Source organism: Propithecus coquereli, unplaced genomic scaffold (genome assembly GCF_000956105.1).
Source record: "Propithecus coquereli isolate 6110/MARCELLA unplaced genomic scaffold, Pcoq_1.0 Scaffold27, whole genome shotgun sequence".
NCBI lineage: Eukaryota > Metazoa > Chordata > Mammalia > Primates > Indriidae > Propithecus > Propithecus coquereli.
Genome location: NW_012148285.1, coordinates 14,714,397 through 14,736,103, shown reverse-complemented (window position 1 = coordinate 14,736,103; position 21,707 = coordinate 14,714,397). Strand labels below are relative to the sequence as shown.

The 21,707-nt window shown below is 50.7% G+C and overlaps 1 protein-coding gene across 1 annotated transcript in view; it reads right to left on the bottom strand.

The window, feature by feature from the left end:
• Positions 1-2,030: 2,030 nt before the first annotated feature.
• Positions 2,031-21,707, bottom strand: part of LOC105812997 (myosin-11-like) — a 55,562-nt gene continuing 35,885 nt past the window's right edge. Inside the window, exons 4-8 of the mRNA XM_012647558.1 lie at positions 15,697-15,724; positions 8,709-8,811; positions 7,117-7,137; positions 4,519-4,611; positions 2,031-2,105 (exon numbers count right to left, since the gene is read on the bottom strand). Of these exons, the coding sequence (XP_012503012.1) occupies positions 2,031-2,105; positions 4,519-4,611; positions 7,117-7,137; positions 8,709-8,811; positions 15,697-15,724 (320 nt within the window). The remainder of the gene's footprint in view (positions 2,106-4,518; positions 4,612-7,116; positions 7,138-8,708; positions 8,812-15,696; positions 15,725-21,707) is intronic.

Genomic DNA, 21,707 nt, shown 5'->3' with positions numbered 1-21,707 from the left:
CCACCCTCCGTGCTTGCTGTTCCAAGAGGGGGTATGTGATGGGGCTGATGGGAAAGAGACTCATTAATTGAGGAGAGCTGCTCTGCCATGGGGGGTGATAGGAGGGCAGGGGGAGGGCAGGGGGAGGCAGGGTGTTGTATCGGGTGGATTTCCTCAGCACTAAACGTGACGGTACAGGATGGCAGGGCAGACCCACTGAGCCTAGCTGCGTCGGCAGACCTTGTCCTCTCCAAGCCCTAAAACTGCCTAGCAGCGCCTTGGCCGCCCCAGCTCACTCCAGCCTGGAAAGTGGTGGTTCTCAGACTTGCCAAGTCTGAGAACCCGCGGTGTGTCGGAAATCCCTGCAGGGCCTGTTCAAACCCAGGTTGCTGGGCAGGTCTTGGGGGAGGCTGAGATACCCATTTCTAACGACCCCTAGGGAGGCTGCGGCCGCTGGTGGGTGGGATACACCTTGGGGACCACTGATCTAAGAGGACAGCTGAGGCCAGAGGGACGACGCTCAGCCTGGGCCTGGCCGTAAACATAGGAAATGAGCAGCGGAGAAGTGTGTGTGGGCTGCAGGACAAGAGAGTCCCAGCTTTGGACATGGCTGAAGCCCAACAGCCCTCCCAGCTGCAGGACAGGAATCCTGCCTGTTTTGGGTGGATTAAAATAGAAAAGTGCAAAGGTTAGGTTGATAATAACAGTCCAATGGCTCATGCCTGTAATCCCAGCACTTTGGGAGGTCGGGGCAGGAGGATCGCTTGAGGCCAGGGGTTTGATACCAGCCTGGGCAATATAGTGAAACCCCTCTCTACAAAAAAAAAATTTTTTTTTAAATTAGCCAGGCATGGTGGTGCGCACCTGTAGTCCTAGCTACTCGGGAGGCAGAGGCAGAAGGATCACTTGAGCCCAGGAATTTGAGGTTACAGTGAGCTATGATTGCACCACTACACTCCACCCTGGGCAGCAGAGCAAGATCCCATCTCAAAAAATGATAACACAATAGCCACCTTATTAGATGCTCACTTTGGGCCTAGCACCATGCCACGGGCTGTGCACATCACTGCATTTAACCACTACAACAGCTCCTAAAGTAGGTGCTGTCTTCACCCCCATTTTATAGGAGGCAAAGGTGAGGCTCAGAGGGGTTAAGTGACTTGCCCAAAGCCTCACAGCTGTGGCAGAGCTGTGAACTGGACTCAAACCGGTCCAGTGGAAGTGGGCCACTCCACAGCCCTCTTCACCCTGGGCACAAAATGCACCTAAAACACCCCCCAGGTGCCACGACTGTCAAGCGCGTGCTCCACGAGCAGCTACGAAAGTGCAGCACCCTTGAGCCCGAGGGCTGCCTGCAGTGCCTCTGAGCTGGATCCGTCACTGAACCCTAGACCTGGATTTCTGGAGAAATCCAGAAATTTCTCACCTGGCTCCACTTCACCCTCCAGACTCTAGAAAGGGATGCTCTGCTTGTTCTTTGAGCATCGGCCTTCCTCTGGGAAAATCTGTTCCCGCCTATTTTCTGTCTATGGGGTGGAGATGGTCACAGGCCAACTCGAGAAGGCCATGAAGTTCTGCGGGGACCTGAGTTTGGCCTTGGACAATGGCTCGATAAGAAGAAAGTGACAAAGATCGTGTGAGAGCCAATACTCAGCCAGCCCTTACTCTGCCCCTTGCGCGTGCCCAGAACTTTACAGGTGTTCATTCCTTTTATTCTCACGACATCATCTTTAGGAGGCAGGGACCATTATCATGTCCATTTCACTGATAAGGCACAGAGAGGTTGAGTAAGTAGCCCGAGGTCACTCAGCTAGGAAGAGGTCAATCCAGAATCTAACGTTGGCTGTTTGGGGTTCACACCCAGGGTCCATGTGTGTGAAACCACCACACCACGATGCTTGCTAGTAAGGGAAGACAACCACGGGAAGATTTTTTTTTCTTCTGGAAGGAACCCAAGAGCCTGGAAAGAGAGGGGTGGCTCTTGTGCCTCTCTTGGGCGCTCCCAGCCCTGGGCAGGAGGATGTGGGGAGGTGGTCCCGTGCGGCCCAGGCTCAAAGGATACACGTCTCGATGTTGGCTCCCACGATGTAACCGGTGACGTCGAAGTTGATGCGGATGAATTTGCCCTGCCAATGGGAGAGCACGGTTCATGGGCTGCCGCCCAGCCTTAGCCCGCAACCCCACGCGCCAGGGGAGTCAGGAGGGGCACGTCACGGCGCACTGAGCGGGAAACAAAGACTCTTGCAAACACGCAGAGCCTCACAGGTCAGCTGGTTGGAGAGAACCAACATCCGCTGACCTGAACCGACCCCAGACCTGACAGCGACGGAAGGGCTGGTAAAACGCTTTCACAGATCAGTGACATCTGGCTCTTGCCATGACTCCAGTCGAGCACGGCCATCCCCATTTTAAAGATGGGAAAACCGAGGCTGAGAGAGATCGAGTGACTTGTCCCACATGGCATTGCTCCTGAGGGGTACAGCCATAGCAGAAGGCGAGCTTCCCCACACTCAGGGGCCGGAGGGCTCCCTCCCCAGCCCCCGCCCTGCCCCCAAACGCGGCACCGCTACCATCCAACTGTGGACTAAGCCTCCTCTGCGGGACAGGAGCGATGCACAGTGGCTACGGTGAGCCTTGCTGTCCAAGCTGGCCCTGGGAGGATGTCCCACAGGCAGGATTGGGCCACACCCTGGCCCCGGAGCTGAGCAGATTCCTCCACTCCGAGAGGATGGCCCAATCCACCTGCCTCAGCTGCGCCATGAAAGGGAGGACAGAGCCCAACCCTGCGTCCGCTGGCACCGACCCTTTTCCAACTTTCCCAACAGGTGACGAAGCATCGCATGCTTTTTCTCCACCATGACATACGTGGTGGGGAGTGGTCGCCTGTGCGGACACAGTCCTCTAGGCTGCTCAGGCCTTGACAAAGCCTGCGACTTTCTCCACCAGGAAGCAAGACAGTAGAATGATTTGGACAACCACATTTGGGACAGCACGCCGGTCACGGGCAAGACCCAGGCGCCATCCCTCTCTCTCCTTCCTAAGACGACAGGGGTACCAGTGCGTGGGGGACATTTTTAGGAATTGCTCTCGTTGATGACATGCTAGAGACTTTCCACAGCACACAAATGCAGCGCTTCTCAGTGGAGGCAGAACATCCACCATGGGGGTTTTGAAAATCTGTGGGAGTGACCGTTTGGCTTGTCACATGATGGTGGGGGCTACCGTCTTAGTGGACGGGGGCCAAGGATGCCCGAGGCGTCCTGTGATGGCCGGGAGAGTTCCAGGCACCAAGCGTTGTCCACTTGCCCCGTGACTTTCAGATGTCCCTCTGACATTCATGGAGGTGAAAGTCTATTTGCAGTTAGCTGAGCCTAGATCCTAACCCTGTTTTATTTAAAGGCACAAAAAACAGTTTTTTAAATGTTGTTGTAATATAAGAATGTCACTTCCGTGTCACTCTAGAGATTCTTCTTCGGCTCAGAGCTTCGCTGAGTCAGCTGCTACTCTGGAAAGTCCCGCCCCAACAGCGCCGGTCCCCAGAGGCCCCCTTTCCCTCGTGTCTGTAGCTGTCACAGTCACAGCCATTCTGGGGACAGATGTCAGTGTCAGACTCTTTTACTGTCTTCTGGTGTGGCCTGAGCATTGCTATGTCCAAATGCACATTTTTATTATGAATTGCCTTATTTTATTTCTCCTTCACATTATAGTTAGGGCATTATGGTGATTTGTATTAATCTGACATGTGTAGGAGGTGATATCATCGGTGACTCTAATTTCAGGCAAGAAAAGGAGACATTACCCAATTATTTGTTACAAAAATGGGCCTTGGGGACCACAGGGTTGGTTGGGGACCTGCTTTTATACAATAAAACAATGTTCGTCTACGTGTCATCAACCACCCACTCTCAGAGTTCTCCTGCCCCGGTTAGGCTCAGAAAGGGGAGGCCCTTGGAGCCTGGGGAAGTGTATGTGGGAGGTGACACCTCCTGTCTCATTGCCTCTCAGCTCCCCCCAAACCACAGGCCTCATGAAGGCTGGAGGCACATCTGAATTATTCACTACGATCCTGTGAGCTTAGTTCGGTGTCTGGTATACAGTAGGTGCTTAATAAAAATTAACTCAGCAAATGAAACAACAAGAGAGTGGTATATGCAAAAATGCCTACCAGAATGACTACACACAGTAGGTGCTTAATAAGTATTTGTTGGAGGATGTACATGTCTGGTACACAGTTGGTGCTCAATTCATGCTTTGCTGCATAAATGAGTATTGGATATAAGTGTCTAGGTGCTCAGTAAATATTTGTTGACTGAATAGTAGATGAATGAATGAATGAATGAGGGAATGAAAGGCAGGAGTCTTGCAAGATGGTAAGGTCAAGACAGGATTGAAGACGCGGCAAAACACTATTGTGACATACACATCTATCCCCCCAGGGTCAGAGTCCCCCTGCACACACACACTCTGCAGTCCCAGGCAGAAGATGACACCATGGGATCCAAACATTTTCCAGAAAACCCACATGGCTTTGCTACTTACGAATCGTGAGGAGTTGTCGTTCTTGACAGTTTTGGCGTTGCCAAAAGCCTCCAGAATCGGATTTGCTTGTAGTAGCTGTTTTTCCAGCTCTCCCTAAAATTCATTCACATCTAGTTATTGGGGAAAGCAACTCAGGTCCCGACAGTTCTGCCTTAGATGGATGTTGTCACAAAACTCTGCCCTTAACCCACGGGTTCTCTCCTATCTCCTACCTCCTCTTAGACCCCTGTACTGACGTCAAGGTTTACCCAAGGATTTCCAAAGAGAAAAGCTAGGACATCTGCCTGCTAGGAAGGCCACTTCTTCCAAGACCAGGGCCTGCTCACTTCTGCAATGTCACTGCCACTCAAAGGCACTGCATTGCACCATGCTGGGATGTCATTTACATCATAGTGAACAGTGCCCCCACAGAGTTGTGCAGTGCACAACCTGTCCTGCTGTACATGGTGGTGCTGCTACTGCTCACGTTTAACAAGCAGCCTTCTTCAAGCTAAACGCTACAGTCCCTCTTCTGATCGTTTTAGTGCAGTTTTTAAAAGTTACAATTTTTCTTTTCTCAGCCTGGTTTTCCAAAGTCTCCTCTAGAAGACAAGTAAGGAATGCGCAAAACCCGCCAGGAATCCTTTTCGTCGACTGCAGAACAAAGCTTCGAAGCACATTGCCTGAGCTCCATTCACCAGGTTAAAGGCAGCGGAGACTGTACACAGCCCACCGGCCCCCTCTGCACAAATGCGGTCACATGATTAATCGTGGCAGGAAAGGGCCAATGAGGTAAGTCAAGCCGGGAAAGCGAATGAGCGGCTCTTTGCCAGCCCTGACACGTGGCGGCTGCGGACTGGCCCCAGGGCCCCCTCTGGGAAGCGCTGGATTCTGGGGGTTTTCTCCTTGTTCTCTTCCCTGCCTTGCCTTTGTTTCCCAGGTAGCTGGGCTGGGCTAGACAGAAGCGGGGACAGTGTCTAGAGGGGAAGAGAGTGGGCACAGCTTTCTCCTTGCTCCTCTGCACGCCAAGAGGGCATTAAGGGTAACTGGTCAAAAGGGACAAAACAGGAAGCTACTATTTAGTGCTATTTTTATTTATTCACACGCCCTCTTCCTTTGCAGCTCCTGCAGAAAGATGAAGCGAAAGCCTCATCCGCATGGAAATCCCAGCCATGGTGGAACCGCCCCGGCAGAGACGCGTGGAGATTTATGACAAGAGCCAGGGGCTTTCCTTGGCTAGTGGGAAGAAGACTAAAGGGACCATTTCCATCAACACAGACTTGGGGTCCCCATGTCCGCTGAAAAAAGGCCCCTCTTCTAGAATGGTGATTCCAGCAGGTGGGGTCGAAAGAGTCTCTAAAGAAAGCTTTAAACATGGGGACCTTGGCCGGGCGCGATGGCTCACACCTGTAATCCTGGCACTTCGGGAGGCCAAGGCAGGAGGATCACTTGAGCTCAGGAGTTCGAGACCAGCCTGAGCATAAGCAAGATGCCATCTCTACTAAAAATAGAAAAATTTGCTGGACATCGTGCTGTGTGCCTGTAGTCCCAGCTACTTGGGAGGCTGAGGCAGGAGGATGGCTTGAGCCCAGGAATTTGAGGTTGCTGTGAGCTAGGCTGATGCCATGGCACTCTAGCCTGGGCAACAGAGTAAGACTCTGTCTCAAAAAATAAATAAGTAAAAATAAACATGGGGACCTGGTCCAAGCCCCTCATTTTATGGATGATGAAACTGCGACCCAGAGAAGTTAAGTGACTCGGCCAAGGTCACGCAGCAGCAGATCCCAAATAAGAACCCTGATTCTCTTCTGATCGACAACACTGTCACCCCAGGTCTAACTAAGATGGATTGAGTGTGATCTTTTTAGGAGCCGTGGAAGACCCCTGAGGGCTTCTTCCAGGCTGCGACCCACGTGCCAGCCCCCCAAGCTCTGCGTTAGAGATGAGCTTACATATGCGGAGGTCCGAACAGGACAGGTCGTGCGTTGCGTAGCTGGGGCCTTACCGCGCCACCAAAGCTAGTGCATCGCGAATGCCAAGACTGTTTCTGGAGCCTTGGGGTCAAGCAACCGGCATGCAGAAGACACACGAACACTGCACACGCATGCACAAGGACACACACCAGTGCACCGGGGACAGGGGAGGGGGAAGGAATTTAGGGATGGTGGCGGGGAGAGAGGAGGGAGGCATGCCACAGCCATGCCGTCGGCTGACTGTCAATCAAGCCTGGGAAGCTCTGGGGCCTGACAGTCCTAAAACACTCAACCAGACACGACAGATGTCTCCGGGTCATTGCAGTCGGGGGGCGCCGGTGGTGGGCGCGTTGGTGGGCAAAGTGAGGGGCTTCGTTCCGAACTGGGGAAATCCCTCCTGGGCTGGAGCACAACCCTGGGGGCTCCGACGGGCGTCCTGTGGGTGGCAAACGCACCCCCACGTGCTGCCCTGGCGGCAGACCCCCGCGGGGCGGCATTTCAGTGCGTCTGCTGATTGGGGTTGTGAAACTCGAGGCCTACCCCGTTCTACCACCAGCTACGGTCTCGTGGGTGCAACAGGAGCATGCAGGTCTAAGTACACTCCGTGCCTCCCGTACACGCCAGGAAAACACTCCCAGTTACTCACGTAGGCAAGAGATGGGCCTTGCTGTGGTTGAACAATACGGTATAAAACAAACGTCAGTGTTATTTCAATCACACGCGCATCAAGGTCTGGAGGAATAGATGTGATTTCTATCCCCCCAAACAGCCAGATAACTAGGATAGCAGCTCCTTTCCCTTGGTTCTGTTTCCTTTCCCTCCCTCCCCTTCTGAACTTCTCAGGTGGGCTCCTGCAAACGGGGTCTGATGAGGTAGTGTCTGCATAGGCAGCAAAAAAAATCAGGCATGTAGGAGGCCCTTGATAAAGATTCGTCATTATTATCGAGGATTAGCTCCTATTTTGACTATTTAGGGAAAGGGAAGGCGGTGGGAAGCTGTATTTTCACTGTCACACAAACTCTGGGGCCATCGTTCCCACGCGCCGCGGCTAGAAACCAACTTGCCAGGGACAGTTCTGCACTGCCGGACCTCGGGTGTCCTGCCTTTGTTTGAAGAAGGAACGTTCTCTGAAGGTGCAACCAGCGCCCACCCCAGATCTCCAAGGGCCTTGGGACACGTCAGCCACTGTGGCTGCCCCAGAGTCGCCGCTAAGGGTCTGACACAAGAACCGGAATGGCAGGAACCGGAGACACCCCGCGCCGTGGCCAGACCTCCATTCTACCGTCTTCCTGCCCCCAAACCTGCGACAGAGGTGCTGGCCGGTCCTGGCGGCCCAGGGCTTGCCCCTCCTCTGGGACAGATGAGGCGGGACTGAGGCAGGAGAGGAGGAGGAGGAGGAGGAGGAGGAGGACAGGCCCTAGAAGGGATGACTCAGAAACCCGCTCTTCTTTCCCCTCCAAGCCCTCAGTCAGACTGTGTCATCGTTTGTTTATTTGTGGAATTATTTGATGACTCTCTCTCTTTCCCACTGGTCTGGAGGCTCAGAGAACAGAATGACAGCATCTCTCGGACTCGTCCCTGGACCCCCACCCTAGCGGGTGCTCAGTCCATAGTTACTGAACGGTATCGGACCAAAGCCCACGTGCCGAGCGACACCAGCATCCCCACCCCTGGGGATGGGGACACGTGGAGGGACAGGCAAACCCAAAGGGCACCTCGACACTAAGGAGCTTCCAAAGATCCAGGTGAAATGAGTGGTTCTCGGTCGGGGGCAATGCCCCGCCCCAGGCGACATCTGACAACGTCTGGAGATGTCTGTGGTTGTCACAACTGGGGGGGCGGCGATTGGCATCTCATGGGTGGGGGCCAGGGATGTTCCTGGGGGGCACAGGGTGGCCCCCCACAACAGAGAATTATCTATCTGGTCCAAAGGAGCACCAGTGCCACTACGGAGAAGCCCTGGCGTGGCGCAGGATCCCACCGTGGGGGCGGAGGGCTTGTCCCCACCTCCCGACACTGGCCCTTCAAGAGGACGCTTCTGGCGGAGGCCGGGAACGGCCCGGACGCAAACAGGCTGCTCGCGCGGGAAAACGACTCTCCCACGAGTTGTCAGGGGAGGGGACGGTCACACGCGGGGCCCGAGTCCTCACGACAGCGCTCTGTTTGTGCCTCGGTCAGATCGTGAGCCGGAGACCCGTCCGCTAAGTCATGGCCGCTGACGGGGACCCTGCCACTCACCGTGATGCTCGTGTCCTTCTTGCCCTTGTGGGACGAGGCCACCACGGCCAGGTACTGGATGACTTTCTTGGTGTTTTCTGTTTTCCCGGCTCCAGACTCGCCTCTGAAAGACACAGGAACAGTGATCGTCGGAAATAACCTGCGCAGGTGTCCGCGGTTACCTTTCCACGACTCCGTGCTCATCACTGCCATTTCCCAGATGGGGAAACTGAGGCTCCCAGAGGGGAATTAACTTGCCCCAGGTCATACCTCTGGTAGTGGGCTGCGCTGGGCCTCAAACGCAGGTCCCATGCTTAATCTGCTCCTCTCCCAAGAGGATGCAGGAAAGGATTCAGATAAAAAGAGTGAAAAAGAAAACCTGAGTTTTCCCACAAAGGTCCAAACTTAGGTTTATTAGGAATTGTCTGCTTTTAAGACATCATTAGCATTGTTAGAAATGGAAGGACTAGGCAAGAGGTAGCCTTGAAAGAAAGACATAAATACCTCTCAGAGGTCGGGGACCAAAGGTAAAAGTTTCAGAAACTCTCCTTATGGGGGGAAAAAACTGGTTATCCCATTGGCCACCGGGCAGATGCAAGCCCCTTCATCCTCTGGAGAATCCTATCCTGAGTATCACGTGGCTGGCTAATGATCTCAGCCAAGTATCAAAGGATAAACCTGGCCGGAGTAATTCTTGCTAACGTGTGAATGACTGATAGGCTTAGATAGGCAGAGCATTGTTTGTCTTATCAAAAGAGTATACACTCCTAGAATATGAGGGGTAGATTTTTTTTTTAACCAAGATGGCCTTCTTGAGCCAGCTGCCTTTCTTGGCCACCAGAACTCGTGATGGTAGGATTGTTTCATCCAAGGGTTCCAGACACTGTCTCTGGCTCCCACCACTCCTAGTGAAAGGGAAGGACAGGACCTCAACCAAAACTTCCCTCCTTCCTTGTCCTCTCCTCTTCTTTTTGTTTGTTTTGCTTTTTGTATTTCCTTTCTTTGCCTAGACTCTCATTTTCTGAGCTGCCTTAATATTCTAAAATATAAGAGAGACACGAGTTTTTTTAAGTCTGGAAAAGAATTTGTCCACCCGAGGTCGGCTCAAGGTTCTCTGTGCTGAACCAGTGCCACCAATGCTAGTACAGTCTCCGCTCTTCTTCCTAATTAGGAAATAAAAAAATTAATTTTCTCTGCCAGAGTCCCACTAATAACTTTGCTCATGGCTTAAAAAAAAAAAGAAAAGAAAAGAAAAGAAAGAAAAAACATGTGCTCTGAATTGCTGGGCCCAATCCTACAGGTCCCACTGTCCAGAAATTGAGTGTCTGATGGCCAGGAACAATGAAACATCTCACACCAGCCTCTGTGCTGTCCCCTCCTTCTCGGTGGCCTTTATTCTCAAAGGCCACATTATTTCACATGGTCTCACAGGCAGCTTATGAAACAGGAACTATGGAGGCATTATCTTCATTTTCCTGAAAGGGAAAATTAAGGCCAAAAAAAGTTTGTTTTTTTTTTAATTTTAAAGAGGAAAATTGACCTTTTTTTTTTTTGGCAGGTGGTTGGGGTTAGGGGCTCTTTGTTTCACATGTATTATCTCCTTTATCCTCCTCCTGCCCCTATTCCTGAAGGAAGGAGTCATTACCTCCATATTATTAAAGAAGTAGTCTGGCCCAGAGTGGGTAGGCAACTTGCCCTAGGTCACACAGCGAGGCAAGGGCATAGTCAGAATTGAGATTCGGGTCTCCGATTCCAATGCAATCAGGACTGTTTTTACTACATTTCGCTAAGTCGTTCCATGACACAGGCCCAACCCTGTAGGAACTTGCTTTCTAAGGCCAGAGGAAGGGAGGGGAAGAAGAATTGATATATGTTTAAGGCCTACTCTGTGCTAGGCACTGGGCTCGCAGATCTTTTTATTTAATCCTCCCAGTGACCTAATGAAGGAGTTCTTAATTATCCCCATCACTTGTCTGGGGGAAAGTGAGGATCGGAGAGTTTGAAGTAAATTGCTCCAGGTCACAATTGCTTTTGCACTCACATGGATAGGAAATGGAGAAGAAGTAGGATTCGAACTCGGGTCCACTAGACACCAGAGCCCACGTTCTGCCTTCTACCCTTTTATTTTGATAAATGAGCAAAGGGGAAAGGTGGAAAGAAGTCTCAGCCCCACTCCATCAGAGTTCTTCTGTATATTCTTCACTTGCCTTAATCAATAAGCCAAGACACTCAGTCATTTACACTTTAGTATGAATTACTTCAAGCAGGCTAATGGCAGAACATCTGATAGACTTCACTCCAAATTGAAGGGGCTGGGTTTTGATCAGACCAAGAGGAAGGAAAGAAAATTCTGAGTGTGGGAAGCCACCTATGTAGGTGGTGCTGAGCCTATTTAGATCTAAGACAATAGTCAGGGCAGCAGCGCGCGCAAATGTGTGGAGAATACAGTATTCTTGCCGACAGCCCAGTGTCCCCAGATCACTGCTACGCACCTCTCCTTTCCCGTGACAATTTCTTCCTTTTCCACCCTTGCATTCTGCCTCTCCCACCCCCTCTCTTTTACAACAAAGACATCGGCATGACCTGTCGGGGCCCTGGTCTTCCCCTTTGCCAGCGAGGGGAAGCGGGACACGCACGTTGGGAATCTGTCCCTCCCTGTGTGGACTGCCTGGCTCAACAGTTTCCAAGTTTTACTGATAAAAATAAATCGTCCTAGGAGGTTCTGCCAAAGAAAACATCCCGAGCTCCAGGCTCGAGGGTGTCTGAAGGTTGACGTGCTCAGGGTTGGTCGAGAAACATTAATGTCTTTGCTTTTCCGACCCTTGAACTTGGGAGTGAAGATGGCTTCCTGGTCTGAGCATCCTAAACCCCCCTTTCCTGTTTCTGCTCCCTCTTCCCGAAGGAGGACCTGGACTCACGACCACGTGTGTCCTCCTGGCCTTGCAACTGCCCCACCCACCGCCAAGTCCTTTCCATCAGCTGCAGGGCTGGAAGGAGCCACCCAATGGCGCTTAACCCCTCGGCTCTCAGCAGGGCTGGCTTCGTGGGTGTGCGACCCGTACCGTCGCACAGGGACCTCTCTGAGGAGAGCCCCCATGCTTGATTTAATGCGCTGACGTTTCATCTGGAAATTCTTCATAACTTTTGAACAAGGGGCTCTCCACTTTCATTTTGCATAATTTTACTAATTATGCAGTTGGTCCCGACTCCCAGAGTTGAACACCATTTCCAAGTCCATGGCGGCCTCTGGTCTGCGCCTTTTCTAGGAAAGCCAAATTGGCTCTGATGAACCTCAGAACTCTTCAGTCCCTGGTCCTCATGCAATTTCCATCCCTGCCACTGGCAAGGCCCTCTGGCATTGGTACTGTTCAACTCCTACACATCCTGCAAAGCCCAGTTCAACACTGCCTCTATTCTGAAGAGTGTCTCTGGCTCCTCCGGGCAGAGGGGTTTTTCTGTTCTACAAAATCACCGTAAACCATAGGGCTGGATCCTGCACAATCTTCCAAGCCACAGTGAGGTGCTTGGATTTTATTCTAGTGGGTGCAGGAAACAATCTCAGGAGGGGAATGGGGCTTTAGAACCAGTGGCCGGAACATCAAAATCGCAGGATGGAGACCGGATTACAGGAGGGATTTAAAAAAAAAAGTGGTCATAGTGATAACAGCTGACCCTCACAGAGCACTCACTGCAGGGCAGGGGCCTTGTTCTCAGTCCTTCACGTGCAGTGACTCATTTAATCCCTCCAACAACCCACTGGGGCACTTATTGTCCCCATTTTACAGATGAGGAAACTGAGGCTTGGAAAAATTAAGTGACTTATTTCCAAAAGCATACAACTAGTTGGTGATGGGGCAGGAATTCAAACCCAGGAGGTTTGGCTCCGGAGCCCACAGTTTATGACACCATACTAATGAATATTTATTGATGAATAATGAATGAATCTTCTCGTAATGAACGGGGCAGTGGGAGAGGGAGCTCAGTTAGGAGGCTGCTGCAGTGGCCCATGAACCAGGGAGAGGCTGTGGAATCAGATGAGCACACAGAGGTGGAAATATTTCCGGACCCCACTGCCCAAGGCGGGGGTCGCTATCTAAATTAATTAAAATTTAAAAATAAAAATCCAGTTCCTCAGCGCATTGGCCACATTTCAAGTGCCCAAGAGCCACCCTCACAGAAAGTCCTGTTGGACAGAGGGACTGGCACCTGCTGGTGGCGTGGGTGTCGGGGATGAGGGTGGGGTGGCTTCTTCCTCCTCTTTACAGCCTCTCCATAAGCTTAGCTCAGAGAGGTTAAGTGACCTGTGCAGGGTCACAAAGCCAGGAAGCTGTCTGGAAGGCCTGCTCTTCCCTGCTCCTGTCTGTTGCCATGCTAATTCATTTACTCAACAGATGCTAGTTGTGCAATGCTATTTGGGCACCTGTGAGATGACATGTGGCTCACACATGGGCCCGTCACAGGGGCTCAAAGGGCCCCGTGATCAGTTGAAAAATGGCGCTGCACAAAGACACCCACATCCTAATCTGCACAACCTGTGACTGTGTTAGCTTACACAGCAAAGGGACTTCGCAGATGTGACTAAGTTAAGGCTCTCGAGATGGAGGAGATGATCTTGCATCATCTGGGCCTAATATAATCACGGCTCCTGGTCCTTGCAAGAGGAGGCAGGAGGGCCGGAGAAAGAGATTGGAGATGCTACACTGCAGGGTTTGAACGTGGAGGAGGGGCCACGAGCCAGGGAACGTGGGCGGCCTCTAGAAACTGCAAAAGCAAAGGAGGCCAAGTCAGCAGGTGGTCTTAGCATGTGGCGCCACATACCGAGGCAGCATCGCACCACTGGTTCCTGGTTGTTCATCAGGAAACAGCAAACGCTGATTTCTACCGTGGAAAATGAGAATTCAGCCACCATTCAGTCCTCTCCCCCTTCCCCAAGGAGCCAATTCGATTGCACGCAGCGATTCTGGTTTGATGAGCTCTGGGTTTGCGTTATGATGTAATGTGTGCACGGCTGGGCTCCTGGGTCCACTGTGACGATTCTTCCTTCCTGCCCAAATTTTGGTCTTCCCGAGAATTCGTCATTGCCTTGTTTTATCGTTTTCCGGTTTCCTACATGTATCAGCCCCAAACTTATCGCAAATCTCTATCTTCTCTCAATACATGTCACTGTCATCCCAGCACCCATGACCCCACTGCAGTTCCTATCTGTCTTGTTCGGGACCCTGCGGCCTCACAGGTGCCCAGCACTTGCTGACACACAATACATACTGGCTGCCTGAACCTGTCCTTCTGATCTGGAGAATTTGCTGTAAGAAACATTTGGGGGGAAGCTGGAAAAGCACTTTTGAAAAGCAGAAGGCAGGCTTCGAGACAGTGGCGATTAGCATTTCTTAGCACCTTAATTTAGAACTCGTCATTCACGATTCTAAACGTGCAGAGAAAGTTGTAGGAGCAAAAGTCTAAAAGCAAAGCCAGTTACTGTTACTAAATGTTGATAACACTGTTAATGCTGGTGTGTTGCCTGTATTTTCAACTGAAGAAGGCAATGCTAAATTTCAGTGAGAGGTTTAAAAAGTGATTGTATATGTGTGTGTGTGTGTGTGTGTGTGTGTGTGTGTGTGTCTCTCTCTCTCTCTCTCTCTCTCTCTCTCTCTGAGATTATTGTTATTTGAGGGGTTGTTTTGTTCTGCAAAGTCACCGTAGACACTGAATTAGTGAGTACTGAACCATTGCTCCTAGGGGATATACAGGGCTAGGTTCCTACCAGCCTGAACTTAAATTTAAGTTTTCCACGCAACCGTACATCCTAAAGTGCATTCTATTCGAACACGTATCGATCAGCTCACTCTTTGTAGGGGCTGCCTGGAAAGGCTATATTTATTTAACCAATCCCTGTTGGTTATAACTTCCAGTTGCTTCCAGACTTTAAACACACACACATACACACACACACACAAAGACACATATACAGTTGATCCTTGTTATTCACAGATTCCATATTTGTAAATTCGCTGACTTGTTAAAATGTATTTGTAACCCCCAAATCAATACTCATGGTACTTCGTGGAAATGCATGGAGCAGGGAAAATTTGATTCACCCAATGCACGACTTCCCAGCTGAGGCTGAACGAGGCAACGGTTTGCCTTCTAGTTTCAGCTGTCATACTGTAAACAAGTGTCCTTTTCGTGGTATATTTAGTGCCACAATTTCTTGCATTTTTTTGTGGCTTTTTATTAATGATTTTGCCGTTTAAAATGTCCCCTGAGATGTGCCCACTTCGGCGGCACGTATATGAAAACGTGCCCTAAGCACCATACTGAAGTGCCAGCTAATGTTTCTAAGCGCAAGAAGGCTGTGCTATCCATCACATAGAAAACATATCTTAGATAAATAAGCGTCATTCAGGCATGAGTTACAGAGCTGTTGGCTGTGAGTTCAATGTTAATGAATTGACAATATATATTAAACAAATATATACTATTTATATATGATATAATAGTGAAGATTCTCTGAATGATTCTAAATTGAGTTCATATCTTCTGACCATATACCCAGGTCTTCAAAGAAACAGAGACAGCAACCAAATATGGCACCAATGTGGTTGGTGGCTCGCTAATTGTGAAATTTTAAGGTGATAGCTTAACACAAACCTCAATTTCCCTAACAACAGCGATAGCACCTACCTTTCCAGAGCTGTCAGGCAATTAAATGAGATTCTGCATGCAAAATGTTTAGTCCAAGTCCTAGCACACAGTAAGTGCTCAATAAATGCCAGTTTTTAAAAAGGGAGGGAGGTGTAAACAAAATGCCACTAGGTACCATTCAGAGTTTAGGTTTGTCTGCCTCGGCACAAGGACGTTTATCACAAATGTTTAGTGAGCATCTACTTCGTGCCAGGTATGGAGCGAGGCACGTGGAACAGTAAACAAATCAAAGATCCTCAGAGGTGCTTTCTTTAGCAGATTGGATCCTGACTCCAGAGTAAAAAGAGTAAAAAGCAGCTCCACTCACGTGCACAGAATGGACTGGTCCTCTCGGTCTGCAAACGGAAAGCAAAAAGAGGCGTGAATTAGAGTTAGCTCTGAGCGGAGGGTCTGGACTTAGCTCCCGCAGGGCCCTTCCATTCTCAAGCCCCTGCACGCTGGCCCCACGGGGGGTGGGGAGGGGCCAGCTGGGCTCATTGCCCAGGGCGCGGGGGGGCAAGACCAAAGCCAAGAGGGCAACTGCAAAGTCCCAGAGGCAGTCCCCAAAAGACGCTGAAGCCTGACTCACCCAGGAGTGAGTGAGCAGCCAGCCACACTGGCTCTGGGGATGTCCTGGGAGACCCATTCTGCCCGATTAAGTCATGGACAGAACACAGACAGACTGGGGTCCCACTTGGTGTGTCTCAGCCCTGCGGCCTTGGCCAAATAGTCTTAAACTTCTCCATGCCTCAGTTTCTTCATCTGTAACATGGTATAGTGAACATTTTTGGGTTTTGAAAATCCAACATCTGTTCCCTCTTTTTCCAGGAAGTGCATCCTGTGTTCCCTTAGCAGGTTTCCCTGTCTCGCCCCTGCCGTCGCACACGAGCTTCGTGGGCTGCGCCACAAGCTCCCTGGACCCCGGTGAAGAGGTGAGAACGTGCCCCAGGCTGCATCAGTTGGACTCTCTGGCCAAACCTCCAGCTCAGTGGAGGACAGGGAAGCACAGCAGGTGGACGGAGCCCTAAGGGTCACTACTTCCTGCCCCCGGGCCCGAGCAGCCCCACTTTCTGTCATTCTCCAAGCCTGGTTCCCCAGTCCTCCCACTCCATCTGTGAGCTCCTCCATGCTCCTCCACAAACTCCTTTCCTCTACTAGATGACAGAGTCGGTCTCTGTTGCTTACCTCCAGGGAAACTTGGAGGACACAGATGGCATTGAGAGGTGAAACGTGATTAAGCAGACATTACAGTCACCTTCTGTTCTTAAAGTGGCCTCAGAGGGTGGAGCCAGCTTCTGGAGCCCATTTCCTGTCCTACGAGGGACATAGGAGTGGCTGCCAACACTTTCAACCATCAGCCAATAACAGAGAAATCAGAGCACAGTATCCACTGGTGGGCAATGCCAAAGGGGGAAGAATTTCCTAAATCCACTCCTTGGCTCCAGCTCTGCCATCACAGTGTTCAGCCCTCATGAGCCTCACTTTATCAAAGATTTACCAGGGTTGGTTTAACATCATATCTCCTGGCAGATAGTAGGTGATCAATTATATTTGTTGGATGGATACAAGGATGGATGGGTGGGTGGATACATGGGTGGCTAGATGGATGGGAGGATGCATGGATGATTGGGAGAATGGGTGGATGGATGGATGAGAGGGTGGATGGGTGGGAGGATGGATGGGTGGGTGGATGGATGGGTGGGAAGATGAGTGGATAGATGGATAGATGGGAAAATGGATGGGTGGGAGGATGGGTAGATGGATGGATGGGAGGGAGGATGGATGGATGGATGGGTGGGAGGATGCATGGATGGATGGATGGGAGGATGGATAGGAGGGAGGATGGATGGATGGATGGGTAGATGGATGGATGGGAGGGAGGATGGATGGATGGATGGGTGGGAGGATGATGGATGGATGGATGGGAGGATGGATAGGAGGGAGGATGGATGGATGGACAGACAGGAAGAGGGACAGATGGGACTAAAGGAGCACATGCCTGTGTATCACTGGGGGCCAGAGAGAACAATAGTGACCATACGTAGAGGTGGGGGGATTTACATCCTAAGGCGAGGATCTGGCCCACCCAGGGCACGAAGAGCGAGATGACTGGGCTGGCTCTGTGGATCCCACGCCCACTTCCACCCCATCCTCCCTCTCTTCCCTCAGCTTACACACATGGATGCTCAGGGGGCCTGGCTGAGCCAAATCCTCAGGACAAAGGCAGAAGAGCCAGAAGGATATTTAGTTCGTCTTCCTCACTTTTTCACATCAAGCTGGTAGCAGGGGCCAGAGCTGCCCTCAGGCGCCGTGCTCAGGGGTGCGGGAGGCCCCATCTCAGGCAAGCCCGACCTCTGAGCCGAGGGCCCAGGGGAAGCTTCTGCAGGACCAAAGGCCACGGGATTGTGCGGGGCAGAAGGAGGGCACGTCCTCCCTTGGTATCAGGACCCTGCCTTACCCCGCAGTCCTGTCTTCCAGGCCAGCTACGCTGATCCCCGCAGGGACTCCCAGGCTGCTCTGAAACCCTCAAGAACACACCCAAGACACCCAAACACGTGTCCGGAGACAGACACACGGTTGTTCCCTGCAAGAGCGTCTGCAACAGCAAAACACTAGAAACAAGCCACTTAACCAGTCCGGCCACTGAAGGCTACTGAGGTCAATCCTGTGGTTTCGATTCTGGTGTGGCCAAGAGACAACTCGTGAGGCAGCCATTGAAAAGCAGGCAGAGCGTCACAGACAGATGCGCAGCAATCTCCAAGACATGGTAAGCTAAAAACAGAAGCCTAGCTAACGTTTTGTTTTAAAAGAGGGATACACACAAATGCACACACACACGCATATATATGTACACGTATGCACACATACACGTTTACATACACACTCGTGTATGCAGTGCGTATATCGTGCAGCTGCTCAGGACGCTGCCCTCAGTGGCTGTCCCTGGCCAACGGTCTGAAGGACCGAGAACGAGGACAGGAGAGAGACTGACGTTCACCCCACCTACTTCTACTCTGGTTATGTTTGTGCTATGAACACATACAGCCTCTTCCTCATCCCCCCAAAATGGTCATTGGAACAAAATATATTGTTCTTGCTGGAACTGTCATGACCACAAAGCTTAGAAAAGAGAGAAAATAGCCACCCAGCCGCAATCCCGCTAAGAGCTCCCGTCCCTCCAAATGCTGGCTGCAGCCGGGCCTGTTCTGAGCTCCTCCGGAGCTGATGCGACCCACCGAATCCTCACAGCAGCCCCCGAGGTGGGCGCCACCAGCATCACCTCTGTTGTACAGATAAGGAAAGCAAGGCTCAGAAACGTGGCTTCTTGCCTGTGGTCACCATGGTGGGTTGGATCGTGGCTCCTGAAAGATACGTCCACTCAGAACCTCAGAACGTGACTTTGTTGAGAGTAAGGGTCTTGCAGATGTAACTAAGGTAAAGATCTTGAGACAAGGTCATCCTGGGTTAGGGTGGGACCGAAATCAATGACTGGTGTCCTTATTTATCGGGGAAAGGAGAGGGAGATTAGAGTCACAGGGGAGAATGTCACGTGAAGAAGACAGCAGAGATTGGAGTGATTTCCCCGCAAGGCAAGGACACCAAGGATTGCTGGCAGCCACCAGAAGACGGCCAGTAGGCACGGGACAGTCCCCTTCCCAGGCCTCCAGGAGGACCAACCCTGCCAACACCTTGGTTTCAAACCTGTGGCCTCCAGAACTGTGGGAGAGTAAATTCCTGTTGTCTTAAGCCCCCAAGATAGTGGTCATTTGTTACGGCAGCCGCAGCAACTAATATAGCTACACCGCTAGTAAATGGCGGGCTGGAACTTGAACCTGGGGCCTGCCTGATTACAAAGACCATGCTTTTCGCCGATGCGTTATTTTGCCTTCCTCAGATAACCTACACTCGTGCTGGTGGGACTTCCTCCTAGGATAAAAACTGATTGAGGCAGGGCAGGGTACAAGATCGAGGGAGAGAGGACCAGGCACGCTGTGGTTAGAACCCAGGCAGAAACAGAACCTCCTGGGCTGGCCCAGACAACCGCCACTATTTTAAGGAAGGATATTGAGACGGACGGACAGATGGGCTATCTTGATCCATCTGCTTCCGGGAGAGAAGAGGCCTTTCCCAGCAGCCTCATGAAGCCTGGCCCTTGAGCAGGAGAGATTTATAGGGTCAGATGCTGACAGGCCCCCCAGGAGAAGGGGCGGGCTCCAGGGGAAGGCTTGGGAGCTGCCAGGGCAGCTCCGTGCTGGGCGCTGCCCGGAGACCTCTGGCCTGGGACATTCTCATCGGAAACACACCGCCTCCAACCGTGGGAAGCTCACAGAGCACTCGTTACGGGCAAAAGAAGGGCCCCGTGTGGGTGCTGTTTGCCAACCCACATGGAACACCAGGAACTCTGAGACTCTGGAACTTTCTGTCTGGTTCCTTCCACAAGCCTGAGCGTGTGTCTGATTCTAGAGAGCAGAGCTCTCCATGCAAAGCAGTTTCGCCTCTTTCAGACTTTGCATGGGCTATTTCTTCTGCCCAGGGCACCCGCCACCGACACTTTTCCCGCCCAATCCATTCTCTTTATTTCTTTTTCTCATTGACGTGAAATTCACATAACACAGATTTAACCATTTTAGAGTGAATAATTCAGTGGCATTTAGTACATTCACAACATTGCACGACTACCGCCTCTATCTAGTTCCAAAACATTTTATCACTCCACAATAGAACTGTCACCCCCATAATCCCGGGGAGCCACCGGTTTGCTCTCTCTACGGATTTGCTATTCTAGATATTTCCCATAAATGGAATCGTACCACGTGTGGTCTTTTGTGCCTAGGTTCCTTCACTTAGCATGATGTTTCTGAGGTTCATCCGTGTTGTTCACCCATGAGGTGTCAGTACTTCATTCCTTTCATGGTTGAATAATATTCTATTGTATATGTAGACCATATTTTGTTTCTCCATTCATCTGTTGATGGACATTTGGGTTGTCTCCACCTTTTAGCTATTGTGAATAGTGCTGCTATGAACATTGATGTGCAAGTTTTTGTTTGAGTACCTGTTTTAAATTCTTTGGGTATATACCCTAATCCGTATTTGAAACATCATTTTGGGAATCACCTCCTCCACGATATCTTCTCTGGCTCCACATTTCTCTAGAGCTGAGTCAGGGGCCTTTCTACTGTACCCCCACCTGCAGGGCTGCCATGGACAGTGGTGCAAGTTGTATACTGCATAACTCCAGGGGGAACTATTCACATTGATCATTGTAGATTTGTGTATTTATTATAATAATCTTCCAGCAGATGGAGGCAAAGTGCCTTGAGAAAGGGGTGCCTTTTTCTAATTCTATAAAGGTGCCACAAGGCCTAGTGGTGGCCCCGGCTCCTGAATCTAAAGGTTCTCTCTATTGTAGCAATTAACCTCCTTGGGATCATTACTTAACGTGTCTACTTTTTAAGACTTTTTTGGGGGGAAAGATACAGATTATACAGAATAGTAGTGGGCCACCTATCCATGATATGGCATGCGTTTTTTCTTTCCCATTTTGGTAAAAATTATGCTACTTTACATTATTCATAACAGTCAAAAAGTAGAAGCAACCAAAATGTCCATCCACTGGTGAACGGATAAACAAAATGTGACATATCCACGACATGGGATATCGTTCAACCGTAAGAAGGAACAAAGCTCTGGCACATGCTGTATCATGGATGAACTTTGAAAACATGTCACTGGGGGAAAGAAGCCAGATGTGAAAGGTCACGTATTGTATGATTCCATTTACGTGCAACGTCCAGAACAGGCAAATCTGTAGAGACAGAAAATGGGCGAGTGGTTGCCTGGGGCTGGGGGTGACAATACAGAGTGACAACAAATGGGCACAAGATTTCTTTTTGGGATACTGGAAATAAAAATCGAATCACGGCGGTGGCTGCAGAGCTTTGTACGTTCACTAGTAACCGGTGAACTGTACACTTCAAATGATTTGATTTATGCTGCATAAATTATACCACACTGAAGATTTGCAAAAACAATGTTAATTTTATTCTATCTCTAAATGGCTACAGATCTGACTTCCTACACTTCACGCAAGTCTGTTATGTTTCCGGCAGTTGCAAAACTGTTTTTAATGCTTTTCCCACTCTGTGCCTGATCCTGGGTGGCAGGAACAACACTTGACACCCAGTAGGTGCTCAGGAAATGCTTGTCGACTGGAATTGCTGTCTTGGGACACCACTGAGGCAGAAGCAATGGGAAATGCGTATTCACGCGTTCACATATTCATTCAGCAAACTAGTCCCGACCCCCTACTATGTGCCAGGAAACACAAAAGCCAGT